Source organism: Lagenorhynchus albirostris, chromosome X (genome assembly GCF_949774975.1).
Source record: "Lagenorhynchus albirostris chromosome X, mLagAlb1.1, whole genome shotgun sequence".
NCBI lineage: Eukaryota > Metazoa > Chordata > Mammalia > Artiodactyla > Delphinidae > Lagenorhynchus > Lagenorhynchus albirostris.
The window spans coordinates 89932840-89956472 of NC_083116.1; the positions used below are offsets into that span (position 1 = coordinate 89932840).

At 42.3% G+C, this 23633-nt stretch overlaps 1 protein-coding gene across 3 annotated transcripts in view; it reads left to right on the forward strand.

The window, feature by feature from the left end:
- Positions 1–2289: 2289 nt before the first annotated feature.
- The window catches only part of LOC132512939 (zinc finger protein 182), a 33294-nt gene continuing 11950 nt past the window's right edge, over positions 2290–23633 (forward strand). For 2 of the 3 annotated variants that reach the window (XM_060137009.1, XM_060137012.1), the window contains exons 1-2: positions 2544–2803; positions 3695–3751. In XM_060137009.1, the coding sequence (XP_059992992.1) occupies positions 3737–3751 (15 nt within the window). In that variant the 5' untranslated portion in view covers positions 2544–2803; positions 3695–3736. Of the gene's footprint in view, positions 2402–2543; positions 2804–3694; positions 3752–23633 lie in introns of those variants that run through there. The other variant, XM_060137010.1, reaches the window with a different exon arrangement.

Below are 23633 nucleotides of genomic sequence, written 5' to 3' on the forward strand. Positions count from 1 at the left end.
CTGCTGCTTAGGCCACTGAATGAGTTTGTACCTGTAGGGACTGATGGTAGAGGATGCCCAGGACAGAGAGTGGGCATCCTAGCTCCACAGCAGAAAATCTGGTTTCACATAGCTTGTGGATATGCACTGTGAACCCTGGGACAGTTTCTGCAGGGCTGTATCACTGGCTCAGAATATTTTTGGAGCTGGAAATCACTGTACCCCAACACCCACCAACCCTATAGGATTTCTCCCTCCACACAGGGGTGTGTGTATATATATGTGTGTACAAGGTGGTGGAGAAGTTATGTTTACAGGGTGGAAGAGGCCAGACTGACAGGGGCCCTAAAGGTCCAGCCCCTCCTATTTTCCACATCCTAATTCATTAAGAGAGTTGACAAGTTTTGTACCCAGGAGGTACAGATCCTTAAGAGAGCAAGAGACCTGAGTTACTTCCCTGCTTTCTCTCTTTGCTTTGTCTGCTAGGAAGCTCCATCTATATTCCTGCCCCCCCCCCAAAAAAATTCCTTGCCTGGTTTTAATGGTTCTGGAATGAACACCCTCAGATATTTTCTGGAAGTTCTGTGGGATACTGAATAAACAAAAGAAGAGTATTATTGGGTAGAAGTTAAGGATCCAATCTTGGAAACCTGTGTGACTTTGGGCAAGTTACTTAGTCTCTCTGGGACTCAGTTTCCTCACCTAACAAGATGGGTGGGACCACAGGATTGTTCACAGAAAGTGGGGACTATCTGAGGCAGGTCATGTCATGTGCTTCACACAGTGCCTGGCCCACAGGAGATACTGAGCTAGGTCTGAGCCTCCATTATCACTTGCTGGGCCTGTTAGCAGGAGCCTCCTTATTGTTCTTCCTGTTTTCGCCCTTGCCCTCTGCAATCTGTCATCCACAAAGCAGCCTGCAGGTCATCTTTTTATTTTTTTCTTCTTATTAAAAAAAGTTTTATACATACACACGTCTAATTTTATTTTAATCATCATCATCAGTTACACAGCACTTGCTGTGTTCCAGGCATTGTTCTAAGCCATTTACAATTATCAGCTCATTTGTCACCACAGTCCTAACGAGGTAGGTGCTGTCATTATCCCCCATTTTATAGATGAGGAAATTCAGCACAGAGGAGTTGAGTCCTGCCCTAGATTACACAGCTGGTAGGTGGGAGTTTGCAACCAGGCTGTCTCCATCACGTTTGTTTGTTTGGTTGGTTCTGTTTTCTCTCCTGCAGTATTCCCAATATGTAGAACACTACCTGGCATATGGGAGGTGCTTAAGCAAATTTCTGCGGAGCTCATGTGCTAGGGGTAAAAGACAGGCAATAAACAAGAGTCTAATCTACGTGTATTTTTAAAGTTAATATATAATGCTGGATTGCTTCAGACTGGTGTTTTAAAAATCTGATCCCCCTTAATGGCATCCCATTATGTCAGAATGAGACATGAGCTCTGTCCCTGGCAGAGGAGGCCCTACAGCATCTGGCACCCACTCACTTCTCCCTTGCCCACACCTTCTGTATGCCCAACACACTGACACTGTTTCTGTTCCTCCAACGTGCCAAACCAGGTCCTACTTCAGGGCCTTTTTAACAGCCGCGCCCTCCACCACAAAGCTCTTTGCTTCAAATATTTGTGCGGCCGGCTCCTTTTGACCAGCGTAACTGTCACCCCCGACAAAAGGAGATCGTCCCTGCCCATCCTGAGACAACAACATTGTCAGTCACTACTTAACACATCCCCTTCATCCCGGTGTGTGTGTGTACTAGGTGGCCATTTATTTATTCTTCAGCTTCTTGTTTGTCTGCACACCGTCCTTCAAACGCTAGGCTGTAAACTCCCAGCCTTAGCCACTGGATGGAGCCAGTGACCTCTCCCTACCTCCTAGCCTTTGTGCATGCTGAGCAATTCCGCCACGCATCCCGACTTCCTATTCAATTACACCTGCAAACCCGATACTGCCCTCCAGGTTCAAGACATGAAATTCCTGCCTGCTAGCATTCTCCTTAATTGGGCCCTTTCCCTCCCTCCATAAGGAAACCGATCTTTGGAGTCTTAGGAATGACGGCCTCCGCAAATCAAAGTAAGCACCTGTTCTACACTGCCGCCCTCGAAGGGAAGAGACGCAGTGGGCGCGGCCATCGTTTCAGAGCAGTGACGTCACCGGAGCGGCCATCTCCCCTCTGCGCCTGCGCTGCAGCCCCGTCGCATTCGCGTCCGGCAGGCGGGAGGGGTCCCCATGTTGACTATTGGTGTACGCGGGCTCAAAGCCCCCACTGAGCGTGCGCACACCGGCCGCTACAGCCCTCTGGGCTGCGGAGCCGGAGTTGGTCCCAAAGCGGAAGTGCTTCTTGGGGCCAGTTTTCGTAACGGTCTCCTCTGCAGCGAGCACAAAATCTGTGTCGAGAGAGAGGTTGAGGGGGCGAGTAGTAGGGGTGATGGGCTGAGTGATGGGGAGTTCTGGGGGACGAATGAAGCGGGTGTTGGGGGGGGTCACTGATGTGGGAGGTTGTGGGGTGGACCGAGAGGTCAGCGAATGAGGGTTTGTGGGCTCAATGGTAGACAAAGTTATGGGGCTAGTCGGGGTTGAATGGGGCATATTAAACGTTGACTTTTACACATTTTCCAGCACAGTGACCTGCGCTAAGGGTTCATACGCACCCCTCAAGCTCCTCCTTAGGCGCCCCCGCCTCTCCCTCTGTTCCTCTCCCCTTGCCCGAGCCCCGAGGTAGGGGCCTTGTGTGAATGCTCCAGCTGAAGTGAATCTGCACCCGAAGGCTTCCTTTTGGCTCCTGGGCAAGACGTCCCCAGTGAGGTGAGGAGAAGCAAGAAGAGGCACCAGAGAGAACTCACCTGATTAGGGGCCTCGCGCAGAGCCTGGGGCTTGGGAGGCGTGGGCAGGGTCTGGTGTTGTGGGGTCAGGCGGGGTGGGGGTGGGGATGGGGCTTAAAACGCCTGGGAATAATAGTGTTAAAGTTCAGTGGGGTTTTTTGGCATTTAACACGTAAGTAACACATTTGCATTATAGATTGATTAGAAAATAGAGAAGAAAATAAAAAAGAACTAATTTTAGCCCCCTCTGTTTAAATGTTCATTCTTTAGACACTTTTTAGTGTGTATAAGGGATATGCATTTTTAAACATTTAACGTATGGTTTTAAAATGGGTTCCTGAAGTTTGATAACCTGCCTTTGTTTTCATTTAGAAGTTACTGCGATTCAGCTTAAAGATTTATTCTGTAACATTTAAAAAACTTGTAATTTAGATATATGTACAGAAAATACACAGATAATAAGTGTACAGTACCATACAACATTATTTTCAGTAGCTACATAGAATTTAATCCCTTGTATTTCCTTATTAATCCCATATCATGGGTCATAGAGGATCGTTTAAGTTTGGCATTGTTAAAGTCAATGCTGAGATGAAGGTACTTAAAGAGAAATTATGATACATTATTTCATTAAGGAAAATACCTAGAAATACAATTTCTGAGTCAGTACACAAGTATGTATAGAAGAAAACCTTTTGTGTTAGATGTTCACATGAGGAAAATACTCAAGAATACACAAGTGGTTGTTAAAACCACATGGTCGCCCAAACTTCCACAGAGCAGCTTCATGTGAGGGGATTTCTAGGCCGATAATTCTGGGCACTGGAAGCCTGATGGGGTCTCTCATATGCTCTCCACTTCTCCACTCTTTTAGCTCAGGCTTCACACATCTGTCTTTTCCCAAGAAGAGCAGGAAATGGCCAAAGCCCAGGTAAGGATATTGTGTGTTCCTTCTTTTATTTTACCATGAATGTGATGAGTGATGTAGGAATCTCAGACATAAAAGAAAATTATTTATAAATAAGCATTAGAATCAGGGAAAATGAGACAGCAGCAAGGCCAGGTTAGAATGTAGACAAATGACTTAGGGCAACAGACAGTTACGCAGTACAATATTAGTTGAGTTGCAAATTTCTCTTTGAGCCTCTGGCAGCCAGAGGTAGTCTGGCTCACTTTACTCATCAAGGAGAGAACACATCAAGCCCTCAGGGAAGTAAAGATTTCCTGCAATTGCCTTTCAAGACATTTCTTTGCTGAATCTTCGTGTGAATGGTGGAATTGTCGTCAATCACAGCCTAATGATAAATGCAGTCTCTGGTTTCCTGCAGATATTCCTTATAGCATTCTTCAGTGAGCTGGAGACATAATATCTAGATGTAATTTGGGAATGAAATATCTTAGGGAATTTGTTTGTCTTCCAAATGATTTTGCTGAAGTAATTTTCTCAGTTGGACTTTTGATTCTCATTTGGCCAGGGACAAAGTCCTGTAGGCACCCACAGCCCACCATCTTTTTTCTTTCACTTAAATTTTTTTTATTTTTAAAATTAGTGTACTGTAAAATTGATTTTGTTGTTCAGGTCGATAAATGTTAACACCTGTGTAGATTGTTATAACTAATCTATGGGATAGAGAATAGTTTCATCCCGCCAAAGAGCTGCCTCATGCAACCCCTTTTAGTCATATCCTCCCCTCCCTGTAACCTCAGGCAACCACAGACCTGTTCTGTGTCACTAGAGTTTTATCTCTTCAGGAATGTCATATAAATGGTATCATACAGTATATAACTTTCCTTTTTTCAAATTAAACTTTCTTTTGCAACAATTGATTGACATGCAGTTGTAAAAATAATACAGAGAGATCTTTACCCAGTTTGCATCAATGGTAGCATCTTGCAAAATTATAGCACAATGTCACAACCAGGATATTCACATTGATATGGTTAAGACACAGTTCCATCACCACAAGGATCACTTATGTTACCCTTTTATAGCCACATCAATCCCTTTCTCCCCCTCACCCTATGCCTAGACTTCTAGCAATTACTGATCTGTTCTCCATTTCTAGAATTTTGTCATTTCAAGAATGTGATATAAATCAAATCACATAGTCTGTAACCTTTTGAGATTGGATTTTTTTTCACTCAGTATGATTCCCTGGAGATTCAGCCAAGTTGTGTGTGTCCATAGTTCTTTGCTTTTTAGTGCTGAGTGGCATTCCATGATGTAGATGTACCACAGCTTATTTATCCATTCTCCTTTTGAAAGACATTTGAATTATTTTCAGTTTTTGGCAGTTGTGAGTAGAGCTACTTTAAACATTCATATACAGGTTTTTGTGTGAACATATGTTTTCATTTCTCTAGAGTAAATATTGGATTGCTGGGTCATGTGGTAAGTGTATGGCTTAACTTTTTAGGAATCTGCCAAATTGTTTTCTAGGATGGTTGAATTATTTTTCATTTCCACCAGTAATGTTTAAGAATTCCAATTGCTTCACATTTTTGCCAGCACTTGGTATTGTCAGTACAGTTGACACTTGAATAACGCTGGGGTTAGGGGCTGACTCCCCCAGTAGTTGAAAATCCACCTACAATCGGCCCTCTGTATGTGTGTTTCCAACTAACTTGCAGATCGTGTAGTACTGTAGTATGCATTTATTGAAAAAAATCCACATATAAGTGGACCCATGCAGCTCAAACACATGTTGTTCAAGGGTCAACTGCGTTTTTAATTTTACTCATTCTAGTGTGTAGTGTTATCTCATAATGGCTTTAATTTGCATTGCCCTAATGACCAATGATGTTGAATATCTTTATATATACTTATTTACTTTTTACATATCCTCTTTGGCAAAGTGTCCAATCAGGTCTTCTGCCCATTTTTAAATTGGATTGTTTGTTTTATCACTATTGAGGTTTTTTAAAATTAATTAATTAATTTATTTTTGACTGTGTTGGGTCTTCGTTGCTGTGGGCGGGCTTTCTCTAGTTGTGGCGAGCGGGGGCTACTCTTCGTTGCGGTGTGCGGGCTTCTCATTGCAGTGGTTCTCTTGTTGCAGAGCACAGGCTCTAGGTGCACGGGCTTCAGTAGTTGTGGCACGTGGGCTCAGTAGTTGTGGCTCGAGGGCTGTAGAGTGCAGGCTCAGTAGTTGTGGCACACGGGCTTAGTTGCTCTGAGGCATGTGGGATCTTCCCGGACCAGGGCTCGAACCCGTGTCCCCTGCATTGGCAGGTGGATTCTTAACCTCTGCGCCACCAGGGAAGACCAATCACTACTGAGTTTTGAGAGTTCTTTATATATTCTGTGTATAAGTCCTGTGTCAGATCCATGGTTTGTAAATATTTTCTCCAAGTGTGTAGCTTGTCTTTTCATTTAATAGTGTTGTTCACAGAGCAAGAATTTTTAACTTTGAAAATGTCCAGTTTATAAACCATTTCCTTTATGGGTTGTGCTTTTGGTGTCAGGTCTAAGAACTCTTTGCCTAACACTAGGTGAAATGGAAAACCTCTAGTCTTCTACCTCCTATGTAGAGAAAACCCCAGTTCTTTTGTACTGTGTCACTCCTGTGAATCTTCCTTTACTCTCACACAGAATGCTTCACTTCTGATACTTCTGGTCACCAAATGTGTGGAGGTTTCCGCCCAGAACAAGCAATTCTATGTGACACCAGCTGGGTGTTCTACAACTTAATTCTGACACTATCTACCTGGAGGTTGTGTCAGATCCCACAGGTTAAGGGCTCAGTTTCACAAGACTGCCCCCACCTCCCAACTTAAGATGCCAGTCAAAAGCCCAGTGCTTATCACTTGTGCTTCTGACCAACCAGCTATTGATTGGAGCTTCCAACGAGCCCCTCTTTGAGTTCGACTAATTTGCTAGAGTGTCTCACAGAACTCAGGGAAACACGTTTCCCAGTTTTTTAAGGGATATGATAAAGGATACAGATGAACATGCAGATGGAAGAGATGTGTAAGGGCAAAGTATATGGGAAGAGGCGTGGAGCTTCCATACCCTCTCTAGGTCCAGGTGTGTCACTCTCCTAGCACCTCCATGTGTCTACCAATTCAGAAGCTCTCTGAACCCAGTCCTTTTGGGTTTTTATGGAGATTTCATTACATAGGCATGATTGATTAACTCATTGGCGTTGTTGTTATTTATTTATTTATTTGGCAATTGGCTTTTGATTCAACTTCCGGCCCCTCTCCCCTTCCCTGAGGTTGGGGGTCGGGACTAAAAGTTCCAACCTTCTAATCACGTGGTTGGTTCTCCTGTCAACCAGCTCCCCCTCCTTAGGTGGGGGTCCCAAAGTCATCTCATTAACATAACAAAAGACACCTTTATTGCTTTCCTCACTTAAGAAACTCCAAGGGTTTCAGGAGCTCTTTCTGCCAGAAATTGGGAGCTAAGACCAAAAATATATTTCTTATTATAAATCACAATATCACCCTAGGTCATGAAGATTTTCTCCTATTCTATAAGTTTTACAGTTTTAGGTTTACATTTAGACCTAAGATCAATTTTGCATTAATTTTTATGTAAGGTGTAAGGATTAGGTCGTGGTTCATAATTTTGCAAATGTATTTCTATTTGTTCTAACCCCATTTGTTGAAAGGACCACCTTTTCTCCATTGAGTTGATTTTATGGTTTGTCAAAAATAAGTTGGCCATATTTGTGGGGTCTATTTCTCCACTCTCTTCTGTTCTATTGATCTGTGTATCTAACCCTCTGCCAGTACCACACTGTCTTCATTACTGCAGCTTTATGGTAAGTCTTGAAATCAGGTAGTATGACTTCTCCAACTTTATTCTACTTTTTCAAAAATTTTTGGCTATTCTTGTTCCTTTGCCTTTGTCATTATATATCAATTTTAGAATAATTTAATTAATTTTTTTTGGCTGTGTTGTGTCTTCGTTGCACGGGCTTTCTCTAGTTGCGGCTAGCAGGGGTTACTCTGTTGTGTGTGGGCTTCTCATTGTGGTGGCTTCTCTTGCTCCAGAGCACAGCCTCTAGGCGTGTGGGCTTCAGTAGTTGCAGCACGTGGGCTCAGTAGTTGCGGTGCACGGGCTCTAGGGTGTGCGGGCTTCAGTAGTTGTGGCACGTGGGCTCAGTAGTTGTGGCACACAGGCTTAGTTGCTCTGCGGCATGTGGGATCTTCCTGGACCAGGGTTTGAACCCGTGTCCCCTGCATTGGCAGGTGGATTCTTAACCTCTGCGCCATCAGGGAAGTCCCCTTGCTAGGATTTTGATAGGAATTGAGTTAAACCTATAGATCAATTTGGGGAGAATTGACATCTTTATTGTGTTGTGTCTTCCAGTCCAACACAGTATGTCTCTCCATTTATTTGATCTTTTATTCATTTCATCATCATTTTGTAATTTTCAACATACAGAGCGTATACATTGTGTATTAGTCTGCTCAGGCTGCCATAAAACGCCACAGACTGAGTAGCTTAAACAACAGAAATTTATTTTCTCACAGTTCTGGAGGCTGGAAGTCCCAGATCGGGGTTGGTTTCTGGTGAGAACTTTCTTCCTTGTAGACGGCTGCCTTCTCACTGTCCTCACACAGTCTTTCCTTTGTGCATCTGCAGAGTGAGAGGGAGCTCTGGTATTTCTTCCTATTTTTAGAAGGACGCCAGTCCTGTTGGATTAGACCCCACTCTTATGGCTTCATATAACCTTAATTACCTTCTTAAAGGCCCCATCTCCAAATACAGTCACATTGGGGGTTTGGGCATCAACTTAAGAATTTTAGGGGGGGAAACAGTTCACTCCATAACAACATGGCATGTTTCATTTTTTAAGCCATTGTAAATGGTTTTGTTTTTAAAAATTTCAGTTGCGAGTATTCATTGCCAGTATATAGAAATATGATTGATTTTTGTTTGTTGACCTTTGCTATGGTCTAGATGTTTGTGTGCCCCCAAAATTCACATGTTGGTATCCTGATGCCCAAGGTAAGTGATGGTGTTAGCAGGTGGGGCTTCCTCTTATTTATTTATTTATTATCAGTAATACAGAATTTTTATTTTTATGGATTATAATTTTTTTCAGTGGATTATAATCCATTACTGTCACTGTTTAGTTTGCTGCTCACTTGTCCCTGAGTTATCCAGTGGGAGTCCCTTTAAGCTGGCTTTTGTGTCCTTTTGTCACATCCTGATAATTTTCTGAGCACTTCCTTAGTTTTGACGTAATAAGATGTTCCAGCCTCCATCTTTTACTTTCCCTACCCCAGGCCTAGAATCAGCCATTTCTTCAAGGAGCACTGGTTCCTGTTAGTAAATAATTATTTATAGAAATCAAAATCTGGGTGCTGGGTGTGCTCATTGCTGCTGGGCGTCCTTACTTCTAGGCCCTTTCAGTGAACTCTGTGTGTGTGTCTCTATTTATACGTCTGTGTATGTATGTGTGTGTCTGTATATACACACACACATACCTTGAATTCATACAATATCCCAGGAATCTTCTTAGACCTCTCTCATTCCATATTTGCATCTGCCTTCACCAACAGTGAGAGCACTGGATCCTAGCATCAATATATTGACTCATTTGCTCAGTCTTACAATATATAGAAAGTAGAATCAGAATTCATGCACCCACATCTGTGAAAAATAAACCTATTGAGTACAGTACATGATTTGTTTGCATGCCTTTTTTATACTGAGGATATGTAATCAAAGTACTCTGTTTAGAAGTTACTTGAATTAATTTTTCCTTTTCCAATCTAGTGTGCTTATGTTATTTATTTGGTATACAGTTAAGTTCATTTTTTTCTGTTTGCATTCCATTTTAGATTTTCTTTCTTTCCATTTTTGTTGATTTAATTTTATTCTTTATATGTAAAATGTTAATATGATTTGAAGAGACAAAACCATACAGAAATATATACACATAGTTGTCACCTCTCCCCTGTACCTTCTACCCCATTCTCACTCTACCTTGGAGATAACCAATCTTGTTAGCCTCTGATTTATGCTTATAGTGTTTCTTTTCAAAAGAAGCAAATAAAGGTATATTTTAAAAATTTCCCCTTCCTTCAAAAAGGTAGTATACTTTATTTATAGTCTTTTGCACTTTGCTTTTATCCCTTAACAATATAACCTAGAAATTGCTCCATGTATGTTTATAAATATTGTCCTCATTCATTTTATTTTAATTGAGATATAATTGACATATGACATTATATTAGCTTCAGGTGTACAACACAATGATTTGATATTTCTGTATATTGCAAAATGATCACCACAATAAGTCTAGTTAACATCCATCATCACACAATTACATGTTTTTTTCTTATGATGAGAAATTTTAAGATTTATTCTGTTAGCAACTTTTATATATATGATATATTATTAACTATAGTCACCAGCTGTGCATTACATCCCCAGGACTTATTTATTTTATAACTGGAAGTTTGTACCTTTTGACCCCCTTTACCTATTTTGTCTACCCCCCCTCACCTGGCTCTGGCAACCACCAATCTCTTCTTTGTATTTATGAGGGTTCTTTTGTTTGTTTGTTTAGATTTCACATATAAGTGAGAACATATGGTGTTTATCTTTCTCTGACTTTCTTCACTTAGCATAATGCTCTAAAGGTCCATCCATGTTGTCACAAATGTAAAGATTTCCTTCTTTTTTATGACTGAATAATATTTCATTGTGTGTGTGTGTGTGTGTGTGCGTGTGTGTGTGTGTATGTGTGTTTCTATGTATCACATTTTCTTTTGTTTTTGTTTTTTTGGCGGTACGCGGGCCGCTCACTGTTGTGGTCTCTCCCGTTGCGGAGCACAGGCTCTGGATGCGCAGGCTCAGCGGCCATGGCTCACGGGCCCAACCACTCCGTGGCATGTGGGATCTTCCCGGACCGGGGCAGGAACCCGTGTCCCCTGCATCGGCAGGTGGACTCTCAACCACTGCGCCACCAGGGAAGCCCTATTTTTAATTTTTTTAAGAACCTCTATACTGTTTTCCCTAATGGCTGCACCAATTTACATTCTCACTAACAGTGCACAAGGATTCCCTTTTCTCCACATCCTTGCTGACACTTGCTATTGCTTGTCTCTTTGATAATGGCCATTCTGACAGGTGTGAGATGATAGCTCATTGTGGTTTTGATTTGCATTTCTCTGATGATTAATGATGTTGAACATTCTTTCATGTGTTTGTTGGCAATCTGTATATCTTCTTTGGAGAAATGTCTATTTAGGTCTTCTGCCCAATTTTGGATTCAGTTGTTTGTTTTTTTGATATTGAGCTGCATGAGCTGCTTGTAAATTTTGGAGATTAATCCTTTGTCAGTTGCTTCATTTGCAAATATTTTCTTCCATTCTGAGGGTTGTCTTTTGGTCTTGTTTATGGTTTCCTTTGCTGTGCAAAAGCTTTGAAGTTTCATTAGGTCCCATTTGTTTATTTTTGTTTTTATTTCCATTTCTCTAAGAGGTGGGTCAAAAAGGATCTTGCTGTGATTTATGTCATAAGAGTGTTCTGCCTTTGTTTTCTTCTAAGACTTTGATAGTTTCTGGCCTTACATTTAGGTCTTTAGTCCATTTTGAGCTTATTTTTGTGTACACTGTTAGGGAGTGTTCTAACCTCATACTTTTACAGGTACCTGTCCAGTTTTTCCAGCACCACTTATTGAAGAGGCTGTCTTTTCTCCACTGTATATTCTTGCCTCCTTTATCAAAGATAAGGTGACCATATGTACGTGGGTTTATCTCTGGGCTTTCTATCCTGTTCCGTTGATCTATATTTCTGTTTTTGTGCGAGGACCATACTGTCTTGATTACTGTAGCTTTCTAGTATAGTCTGAAGTCAGGGAGCCTGATTCCTCCAGCTTCATTTATCGTTCTCAAGATTGCTTTGGCTATTCGGGGTCTTTTGTGTTTCCATACAAATTGTGAAATTTTTTGCTCTAGTTCTGTGAAAAATGCCAGTGGTAGTTTGATAGGGATTGCATTGAATCTGTAGATTGCTTTGGGTAGTAGAGTCATTTTCACAATGTTGATTCTTCCAATCCAAGAACATGGTGTATCTCTCCATCTATTTGTATCATCTTTAATTTCTTTCATCAGTGTCTTATAATTTTCTGCATACAGGTCTTTTGTCTCCTTAGGTAGGTTTATTCCTAGATATTTTATTCTTTTTCTTGCAATGGTAAATGGGAGTGTTTTCTTAATTTCAGTTTCAGATTTTTCATCATTAGTGTATAGGAATGCCAGGGATTTCTGGGCATTAATTTTGTATCCTGCTACTTTACCAGATTCATTGATTAGCTCTAGTAGTTTTCTGGTAGCATCTTTAGGATTCTCTATGTATAGTATCATGTCATCTGCAAACAGTGACGGCTTTACTTCTTCTTTTCTGATTTGGATTCCTTTTATTTCTTTTTCTTCTCTGATTGCTGTGGCTAAAACTTCCAAAATTATGTTGAATAAGTGGTGAGAGTGGGCAACCTTGTCTTCTTCCTGATCTTAGTGGAAATGGTTTGAGCCTTTCACCATTGAGGATGATGTTGGCTGTGGGTTTGTCATATATGGCCTTTATTATGTTGAGGAAAGTTCCCTCTATGCCTACTTTCTGCAGGGTTTTTATCATAAATGGGTGTTGAATTTTGTCGAACGCTTTGTCTGCATCTGTTGAGATGATCATATGGTTTTTCTCCTTCAATTTGTTAATATGGTTTATCACATTGATTGACTTGCGTATATTGAAGAATCCTTGCATTCCTGGAATAAACCCCACTTGATCATGGTGTATGATCCTCTTAATGTGCTGTTGGATTCTGTTTGCTAGTATTTTGTTGAGGATATTTGCATCTATGTTCATCAGTGTTATTGGCCTGTAGTTTTCTTTCTTTGCGACATCCTTGTCTGGTTTTGGTATCAGGGTGATGGTGGCCTCGTAGAATGAGTTGGGGAGTGTTCCTCCCTCTGCTATATTTTGGAAGAGCTTGAGAAGGTTAGGTGTTAGCTTTTCTCTGAATGTTTGATAGAATTTGCCTGTGAAGCCATCTGGTCCTGGGCTTTTGTTTGTTGGAAGATTTTTAATCACAGTTTCAATTTCAGTGCTTGTGACTGGTCTGTTCATATTTTCTATTTCTTCCTGATTCAGTCTTGGCATGTTGTGCCTTTCTAAGAATTTGTCCATTTCGTCCGGGTTGTCCATTTTATTGGCATAGACTTGCTTGTAGTAATCTCTCATGATCTTTTGTTTTCTGCAGTGTCAGTTGTTACTTTTTCTTTTTCATTTCTAATTCTATTGATTGGAGTCTTCTCCCTTTTCTTCTTGATGAGTCTGGCTAATGGTTTATCTATTTTGTTTCTCTTCTCAAAGAACCAGCTTTTAGTTTTATTGATCTTTGCTATCGTTTCCTTCATTTCTTTTTCATTTATTTCTGATCTGACCTTTATGATTTCTTTCCTTCTGCTAACTTTGGGGGTTTTTTGTTCTTCTTTCTCTAAGTGCTTTAGGTGCAAGCTTAGGTTGTTTATTCGAGATGTTTCCTGTTTCTTAAGGTAGGATTGTATTGGTATAAACTTCCCTCTTAGAACTGCTTTTGCTGCATCCCATAGGTTTTGGGTCGTCGTGTCTCCTCTGTCATTTGTTTCTAGGTATTTTTTGATTTCCTCTTTGATTTCTTCAGTGATCACTCCGTTATGAAGTAGTGTATTGTTTAGCCTCCATGTGTTTGTATTTTTTACAGATCTTTTCCTGTAATTGATATCTAGTCTCATAACGTTGTGGTTGGAAAAGATACTTGATACAATTTCAATTTTCTTAAGTTTACCAAGGCTTGATTTGTGACCCAAGATATGATCTATCCTGGAGAATGTTCCATGAGCACTTGAGAAAAATGTGTATTCTGTTGTTTTTGGATGGAATGTCCTATAAATATCAATTAAGTCCATCTTGTTTAATGTATCATTTAAAGCTTGTGTTTCCTTATTTATTTTGATTTTGGATGATCTGTCCATTGGTGAAAGTGGGGTGCTAAAGTCCCCTACTATGAATGTGTTACTGTCTATTTCCCGTTTTATGGCTGTTAGTATTTGATTTATGTATTGAGGTGCTCCTATGTTGGCTGCATAAATATTTACAATTGTTATATCTTCTTTGTGGATCAACCCCTTGATCATTATGTAGTGTCCTCCTTTGTCTCTTGTAATATTCTTTATTTTAAAGTCTATTTTGTCTGATATGAGAATTGCTACTCCAGCTTTCTTTTGATTTCCATTTGCATGGAATATCTATTTCCATCCCCTCACTTTCAGTCTGTATGTGTCTCTAGGTCTGAAGTGGGTCTCTTGTAGACAGCATGTATATGGGTCTTGTTTTTGTATCCATCAGCCAGTCTGTGTCTTTTGGTGGGAGCATTTAATCCATTTAAATTTAAAGTAATTATCAGTATGTATGTTCCTATTCCCATTTTCTTTTTTTTTTTTTTTTTTCTTTTGCGTTACGCGGGCCCCTCACTGTTGTGGCCTCTCCCGTTGCGGAGCACAGGCTCCGGACGCGCAAGGCCAGTGGCCATGGCTCACGGGCCCAGCCGCTCCGTGGCATGTGGGATCCTCCCAGACCGGGGCATGAACCCGTGTCCCCTGCATCGGCAGGTGGACTCTCAACCACTGCGCCACCAGGGAAGCCCCCTATTCCCATTCTCTTAATTGTTTTGGGTTTGTTACTGTACGTCTTTTCCTTCTCTTGTGTTTCCTGCCTAGAGAAGTTCCTTTAGCATTTGTTGTAAAGCTGGTTTGGTGGTGCTGTACTCCCTTAGCTTTTGCTTGTCTGTAAAGGTTTTAATTTCTACATCAAATCTGAATGAGATCCTTGCTGGGTAGAGTAATCTTGGTTGTAGATTTTTCTCCTTCATCACTTTAAATATGTCCTGCCAGTCCCTTCTGGCTTGCAGAGTTTCTGCTGAAAGATCAACTGTTAACCTTATGGGGATTCCCTTGTGTGTTATTTGTTGTTTTTCCCTTGCTGCTTTTAATATGTTTTCTTTGTATTTAATTTTTCACAGTTTGATTAATATGTGTCTTGGTGTGTTTCTCCTTGGATTTATCCTGTATGGGACTCTCTGTGCTTCCTGGACTTGATTAACTATTTCCTTTCCCATATTAGGGAAGTTTTCAACTATAATCTCTGCAAATATTTTCTCAGTCCCTTTCTTTTTCTCTTCTTCTTCTGGGACCCCTATAATTCGAATGTTGGTGCGTTCAGTGTTGTCCCAGAGGTCTCTGAGACTGTCCTCAGTTCTTTTCATTGTTTTTTCTTTATTCTGCTCTGCAGTAGTTATTTCCACTATTTTATCTTCCAGGTTACTTATCCGTTCTTCTGCCTCAGTTATTCTGCTATTGATCCCATCTATTTTTTTTTTTTTTTGCGGTATGCGGGCCACTCACTGTTGTGGCCTCTCCTGTTGCAGAGCACAGGCTCCAGACGTGAAGCCTCAGCGGCCATGGCTCATGGGCCCAGCCGCTCTGCGGCATGTGGGATCTTCCCAGACCGGGGCACTAACCCATGTCCCCTGCATCAGCAGGCGGACTCTCAACCACTGCGCCACCAGGGAAGCCCTAGAGTATTTTTAATTTCATTTATTGTTTTGTTCATCGTTGCTTGTTTCCTCTTTAGTTCTTCTAGGGCCTTGTTAAATGTTTCTTGTATTTTCTCTATTCTATTTCCAAGATTTTGGATCATCTTTACTATCATTATTCTGAATTCTTTTTCAGGTAGACTGCCTATTTCCTCTTCATTTGTTAGGTCTGGTGGGTTTTTATCTTGCTCCTTCATCTGCTGTGTGTTTTTCTGTCTTCTCATTTTGCTTATCTTACTGTGTTTGGGGTCTCATTTTTGCAGGCTGCAGGTTCGTAGTTCCCTTTGTTTTTGGTGTCTGTCCCCAGTGGCTAAAGTTGGTTCAGTGGGTTGTGTAGGCTTCCTGGTGGAGGGGACTAATGCCTGTGTTCTGGTGGATGAGGTGGGATCTTGTCTTTCTCGTGGGTAGGTCCGCATCTGGTGGTGTGTTTTGGGGTGTCTGTGGCCTTATTATGATTTTAGGCAGCCTCCCTGCTAATGGGTGGGGTTGTGTTCCTGTCTTGCTAGTTGTTTGGCATAGGGTGTCCAGCACTGTAGCTTGCTGGTCGTTGAGTGAAGCTGGGTGTTGGTGTTGAGATGGAGATCTCTGGGAGATTTTCACTGTTTGATATTACATGGATCTGGGAGGTCTCTTGTGGACCAGTGTCCTGAAGTTGGCTCTCCCACTTCAGAGGCAGAGCACTGACTCCTGGTTGCAGCATCAAGAGCCATTCATCCACATGGCTCAGAATAAAGGAGAAAAAGTAGAAAGAAAGAAAAAAAAGAAAGAAAAGAAAGAAAGAAAGGAAGAAAGAAAGAGAAAGAAAGAGGATAAAATAAAATAAAGTAAGATAAAATAAAATAAAGTTATTAAAAGATAATTATTAAGAAAAAAAATTTTTTAAGTAAAAAAAAAAAAACGGATGGACAGAACCCTAGGACAAATGGTGGAAGCAAAGCTATACAGACAAAATCTCACACAGAAGCATACACATACAGACTCACAAAAAGAGGAAAAGGGGAAAAAATAATATATCTTGCTCTCAAAGTCCACCTCCTCTATTTGGGATGATTCGTTGTCTATTCATGTATTCCACAGATGCAGGGTACATCAAGTTGATTGTGGAGATTTAATCCACTGCTCCTGAGGCTGCTGGGAGAGATTTCCCTTTCTCTTCTTTGTTCGCTCACCCCCCGGGCTCTGCTTTGGATTTGGCCCCGCCTCTGCGTGTAGGTCGCCAGAGGGCGTCTGTTCTTCGCTCAGACAGGACGGGGTTAAAGGTGCCGCTGATTCAGGGGCTCTGGCTCACTCAGGCTGGGGGGAGGGAGGGGCACGGATGCAGGGCAACCCTGTGACAGCAGAGGCCGGCCTGACGTTGCACCAGCCTGAGGCGCACCATGCGTTCTCCCGGGGACGTTGTCCCTGGATCACGGGACCCTGGCAGTGGCAGGCTGCACAGGCTCCCGTGAGGGGAGGTGGGGATAGTGACCTGTGCTCGCACACAGGCTTCTTGTTGCCAGCAGCAGTGGCCTTAGCGTCTCATGCCCGTCTTTGGGGTCTGTGCTGATAGCCGCGGCTTGCACCCGTCTCTGGAGGTCCTTTAAACGGCGCTCTGAATCTCCTCTTCTCGTGCACCAGGAAACAAAGAGGGAAGAAAAAGTTTCTTGCCTCTTCGGCAGGTCCAGACCTTTTCCCGGACTCCCTCCCGGCTAGCCTAGCCGTGGTGCACTAACCCCTTCAGGCTGTGTTCACGCCGCCAACCCCAGTCCTCTCCCTGGGATCCGACCTCCGACCTCCGAAGCCTAAGCCTCAGCTAGCCATGGTGCACTAACCCCTTCAGGCTATGTTCACGCTGCCAACCCCAGTCCGCTCCCCGCGCTCTGACCGAAGCCCGAGCCTCAGCTCCCAGCCCCGCCCACCCCGGCGGGTGAGCAGACAAGGCTCTCGGGCTGGTGAGTGCCGGTCGGCACCGATCCTCTGTGCAGGAATCTCTCCGCTTTGCCCTCCGCACCCCTGTGGCTGCGATCTCCTCCGTGGCTCCGAAGCTCCCCCCTCCGCCACCCGCAGTCTGCCTGTGAAGGGCCTTCCTAGTGTGTGGAAACCTTTCCTCCTTCATAGCTCCCTCCCACTGGTGCGGGCCCTGTCCCTATTCTTTTGTCTCTGTTTATTCTTTTTTCTTTTGCCCTACCCAGGTACGTGGGGAGTTTCTTGCCTTTTGGGAGGTCTGAGGTCTTCTGCCAGCGTTCAGTAGGTGTACTGTAGGAGTTGTTCCACGTGTAGATGTATTTCTGGTGTATCTGTGGGGAGGAAGGTGATCTCCGCATCTTACTCTTCCACCATCTTCCTAGCCTCCTTATCACATTTTCTTAATCCATTGATCCAGCCATGGACACTTAGGTTGAGTCCTTGTCTTGGCTATTGGAAATAATGCTGCAGTGAACATGAAGGTGCAAATATCTTTTCCAGTCAGTGTTTTTGTTTCCTTTTGAATAAATACCCAGAAGTGGAATTGCTGGATCATATGGTATTTCTATTTTTAATTTTTTTTTTTTTTGCAGTACGCGGGCCTCTCACTGTTGTGGCCTCTCCCATTGTGCAGCACAGCCTCCGGACACACAGGCTTAGTGGCCATGGCTCACGGGCCTAGCCGCTCCGTGGCATGTGGTATCCTTCCGGGCCGGGGCACGAACCCGTGTCCCCTGCATCGGCAGGCAGACTCTCAACCACTGCGCCAGCAGGGAAGCCCTATTTTTAATTTTTTGAAGGACCTCTATACTGTTTTCCCTAATGGCTGCACCAATTTACATTCTCACTAACAGTGCACAAGGATTCCCTTTTCTCCACATCCTTGCTGACACTTGGCTATTGCTTGTCTCTTTGATAATGGCCATTCTGACAGGTGTGAGATGATAGGTCATTGTAGTTTTGATTTGCATTTCTCTGATGATTAGTGCATCTTCTAATGTGCCTGTTGGCCATCTGTATGTATTCTTTGGAAAAATGTCTATTCAGGTCCTCTGCTTTTTTTTTTTTTTTTGTGGTACACGGGCATCTCACTGTTGTGGCCTCTCCCGTTGTGGAGCACAGGCTCCAGACGTGCAGGCTCAGCGGCCATGGCTCACGGACCCAGCCGCTCTGCGGCATGTGGGATCTTCCCAGACCGGGGCACGAACCCATGTCCCCTGCATTGGCAGGCGGACTCTCAACCACTGCGCCACCAGGGAAACCCCCTCTGCTTATTTTTTAATTGGGTTGTTTGTTTTTTTGATACTGAGTTGTGTGAGTTCTTTATATATTTTGGATATTAACCCCTTATCAATTATATGATTTGCAGATGTTTTCTCCTATCTGGTAGGTTGCCTTTTCATTTTGTTGATGGATTCCTTTGGTGTACTGAAGCTCTTTTTTTTCAATGTAGTCCTATTTGTTGAGTTTTGCTTTTGTTGCCTTGCTTTTGGTGTCAAATCCAAAAAAAATCATTACCGAGACCAGTGTCAAGGAGCTTACTACCTATGTTTTATTCTAGGAATTTTATGGTTTGGGGTCTTATGTTCAAATCTTTAATCCATTTTGAGTTAATTTTTGCACATAGTATAAGATAGTGCTCCAGTTTCATTCTTTTGCATGTGGCTGTCCAGTTTTCCCAACACAGTTTATTTTAGAATTTATTGAAGAGGCTGTCTTTTCCCCACTGTATAGTCTTGGCTCCTTTGTCATAAATTAATTGACCATTTATGCATGGGATTATTTCTGGGCCTTCTGTTCCATTGGTCTATGTTCTGTTTTTATGCAAGTACCATACTATTTTGATTACTATAGCTTTGTAATATAGTTTGAAATTAGGGTGTGTGATGCCGCCAGCTTTGTTGTCCTTTCTCAAGATTGCTTTGTCTATTCAGGGTCTTTTGTGATTTCATACGAACTTTGGATTGTTCTGTTTATGTGACTTGTTCATTTTTATAGCTGTATAGTATTCTATTAGTGGATGTACCAGTTTGTTCAACCATTCTCCTATGTACATGTGAATTTTGGTTGTTTCAGTATTTTGTAATTAAGAATAATGCTGGGGCTTCCCTGGTGGCGCAGTGGTTGAGAGTCCGCCTGCCGATGCAGGGAACACGGGTTCATGCCCCGGTCCGGGAAGATCCCACATGCCGCGGAGTGGCTGGGCCCGTGAGCTATGGCCGCTGAGCCTGTGCGTCTGGAGCCTGTGCTCCGCAATGGGAGAGGGCCACAACAGTGAGAGGCCCGCGTACCGCAAAAAAAAAAAAAGAAGAATGCTGAAATGAAATATATTGTGCATATGTTGTTTCCTTTTTGTGCAAGTATATCTTCTATGTAAATTCCTACAAGTGGCATTGATGGGTCAAAGAGTAAACACAACTTATTAGATATTGCTAAATTCCCTTCCATAAGGGTTGTACTGTTTAACATTCCCACCAACAACGTGTGATAGTGCCTGTTTCTCTATGGCTGTACCAACAGAGTATATTGTCTGGCTTTTAAGTTTTTCTAATCTGCTAGGTGAGAAATGGTATGTCTGTATAGTTTTAATTAGCATTACTATTATTATGAGTAAAGTTGAATGTAATTTCATGTATTTAAGAGCCATTTACAGGAGTTCCCTGGCGATCCCGTGGTTAGGACTTGGCGCTTTCACTGCCATGGCCCCAGGTTCAGTTCCTAGTTGGGGAACTAAGATCCTGCAAGCTCATAGTGCAGCCAAAAAATAAATAAAATATCTATAAGAGCCATTTTTATATCTCTTGTTAATTGTCTTATGTTTTTTGTCTAATTTTCTATCACATATTTGTTCTTCTTTTCCCTTTGATTTTTAAGAGTTCTTTATATATTAAGGGTATTAATCTTTATCTGTGATATATGTTACAGCAATCTTTATTTGTGATATATGTTGCAACAGATTTCCCCCACTGGTTTGTCATTGGACTTACCAAAGTGTTTTTATATTTTTGTGGTTGTATTTATTAATCTTTTATTACATCTGAATTTTTATTCATAGTTAGAAAGTCTTTCCCTCAATTCAGGTTATATGGACATTCACCCATGCTTTCTTCTAGTACTTTGTTTGGTTTCCGTTTTTTACATTTAGCCCCCGATCCATTTGGTGTTTATACTTGTGTATGTAATGAGGTATGGATCCAATTTAGCCTTTCCCAAATTGCTTTCCAGTTGACCCAGCACCACTTATTAAAAAGTGGGTCTTTCACCCTGTGCTTTAAGAGAATGCCTGTATCAGAGTATGTTCTGGTATTTGGTAGGGCTACTCCCTTCCTCACACTTTTTCTTTTCCAGACTTTTCTAGCTATTGTTGCACATTTATTTTTTGATATGATCTTTAGTACTACCTTGTTTAGTACCATTAAAAAGCTTGTTTTTTAAATTGGGATCACAATAAATTTATAAAATAACTTAGGGATAACTACATGTTTGTGACTTTCTATCATTCTATTTATGAAGAGTTGGACAACTCTGAAGTTAGAGGGAACTGTCCCAATAAGAGACCACCCTCACTTCTGACACCAATTACAAGTTTGGGGGTCCCCAAGGTCACCCTTACATTTGACAATTCACTGGAGGGACTCACAGAACTCACTGAAAACTGTTATACTCATGGTTATGGCTTTTTACAGGGGAAGGATACAGATTGGAACCTGCCAAGGGAAGAAGTACATAGGGCAGAGCCCCAGAAAGTACCAAACATGGAGCTTCCATTTTTCTCTCCCCATGGAGTCAGGGTGCATGACTTTGTGTGGTTGGCATTGATGTGTGATAGTACACATGGAGTTCTGTCAACCAGGGAAGCTCTTGTGATCCTTGGTGTTCAGAGTTTTTTGTTTGTTTGTAAACATTTACTTATTTATTTATTTTGGCTGCACCAGGTCTTAGTTGTGGCACTTGGGATCTTCACTGCCTCATGCAGGATCTTTTAGTTGCAGCCTGCAGGATCTTTAGTTGCGGCATGTTGGATCTAGTTCCAAGACCAGGGATCGAACCTGGGTCCCCTGTATTGGGAGCGTGGAGTCTTAGCCATTGGACCACCAGGGAAGTCCCCCAGAGTTTTTAATTAGGGCTTCATTTTATAGGCATGATTGTCCATGTGGCTACTGTCTGTCTCCAGCCCCTCTGGGAGTGACCCAAAGCCCCCACCCTAAATCATGTGGTTGATCTTTCTGGTGTGGCCAGCCCCCACCTAAACTTACATCGTTATGCTATTCATGGTGACTCAAGGCCCCTATGTAAAACTTCCTTCCTTCCTCCCTCCCTCCCTCCCTCCCTCCCTTCCTCCCTCCCTTCCTCCCTCCCTTCCTCCCTTCCTCCCTCCTTCCCTCCCTCCCTTCCTTCCTATCTGGTTATTTTAAGGAAATTACCATTTATTCTAATCTTTACTGTTTTTTTTTTAATTGGGATTGGGTATTGAATTCTGTTTCAATATTTTTGTATCAGCATTTCTTATATTAATTAGATTAATCATGTAAGTTTTCTCTTTAGGTCTGTTTAATGGTGATTTATGTTAATGAATCTTCTAATATTGAACTATCATTGTATGCCTGGAATAAATTTTAATTGGTCATGTGGATCTATTCCTTTTGCTTATACAGTTGACCCTTGGACAACATGGGTTTGAACTGTCTGGGTCCACTTATATGTGGATGTTTTTGAATAGTAAATACTTCAGTACTACACAGTCCATGTTTGGTGAATCCACAGATGTGGAAAACCACTGATATGGAGGGCTGACTATAAGTTATACGTAGATTAACCCCCATGTTGTTCAAGGGTTAACTGTATTTTATTTAGGATTTTTTGCACTGTTGTTCATAAGTGAGATTAGTCTGCATTTTCCTATTTTGTACAACCTTAAATGAGTTTATGTGTCAAATTTATACTCAGTTCTTGTACAAATTTGGAAGCTTTTCATTTTTCTATGCTCAGGAAGAATTAGAGCAGTTAGAGTCTTCTAAGTTCTCTTGTGAGCATGAGTCTTATCCTGGGCATATGTGTGGCTTTCTACATTCCCCTGTACATGAGTGCTTTTGAATGTCCTAATTTCCCAAAGAATCCCCCCCAGTATTTCCTCTCAGGCCTTAGGCAGTCTGTTGTCTGTCTGGACTGTAATCTTTTGCCCCAGGCATCTCTGGGTTGTTAGTTTGCCTTGCAGCCTTTAAGAGCAATGCCTACTGCTTTCTGGCCTGAGTTCAGAGTTAGGTGAAACAGAGAGGAGCACCTTGCATCAGTCTTTCTGGTAGCCCCAGACAGGTTAGAACAGACACACACTAATTTGTGAATAAGGTCTGCTCTGCTTCCTTTAGAATTAGGGGTTGGGGGTCCCACATGGGGAACATTGGCTGCTGCTGCTTCAAGACTGCTGTCTCTTAGGAGAGGGGCAAGTAAAGATGCCATGAAGTCTTCCTGATGTCTTTTTTTTTTTTTTTTTTGGCGGTACGCGGGCCTCTCACTGCTGTGGCCTCTCCCGTTGCGGAGCACAGGCTCAGCGGCCATGGCTCACAGGCCCAGCTGCTCCGCGGCATGTGGGATCCTCCCGGACTGGGGCACGAACCTGCGTCCCCTGCATCGGCAGGCGGACTCTCAACCACTGCGCCACCAGGGAAGCCCTCCTGATGTCTTTTAAGTTGCCTTTTTCTTGATTCCATGTGGTTACTGCAAACCTTTGTTTTCCAGAGTTTTGACAAAGTTGGTTCTGACACTTTTTTGTTTGTTTTTTAATTTTCATTTTTGCGGTGGTAGTGGGAGAGAAGCTAAGGGCTGGGAGCTGCCTACTCTGTCATTTTGCTAATGCCATTGTGGGGTGAATTTCTTATCACCTGAAATATTTTCTCATTTTCTGTTGTTCTCAAGCTTTGAATGGATGCACACTGTTTTCATCTTTTTAAGGACTGTTGGAGGTTGTGGTGACTTGCACGATTCTTGGCTCAAGAGCCCCCTCTTTTGTCAGTGAGGCAAACTGCAGTTCCCTTAATGGAGACTTTCTTTTGGCACTGTGGAGGGGCCCCTTGTGTGTGCTCTGACTTGTTTTAGTTTGTTTAGGTCATTTTTTGTCTCACATGACCTTCAGTTTCCCCCTCTAGCTTTTCCCGTTTACAACCCAATCTCCACATGGTTCTTCCTCATTCCTTTTTATCATCTGCTCCCTTGGAGGTGATGCTTTTTTGTGACTGCCACCTTGGGTCCCATATACCGTTCTTATAGCTGGTG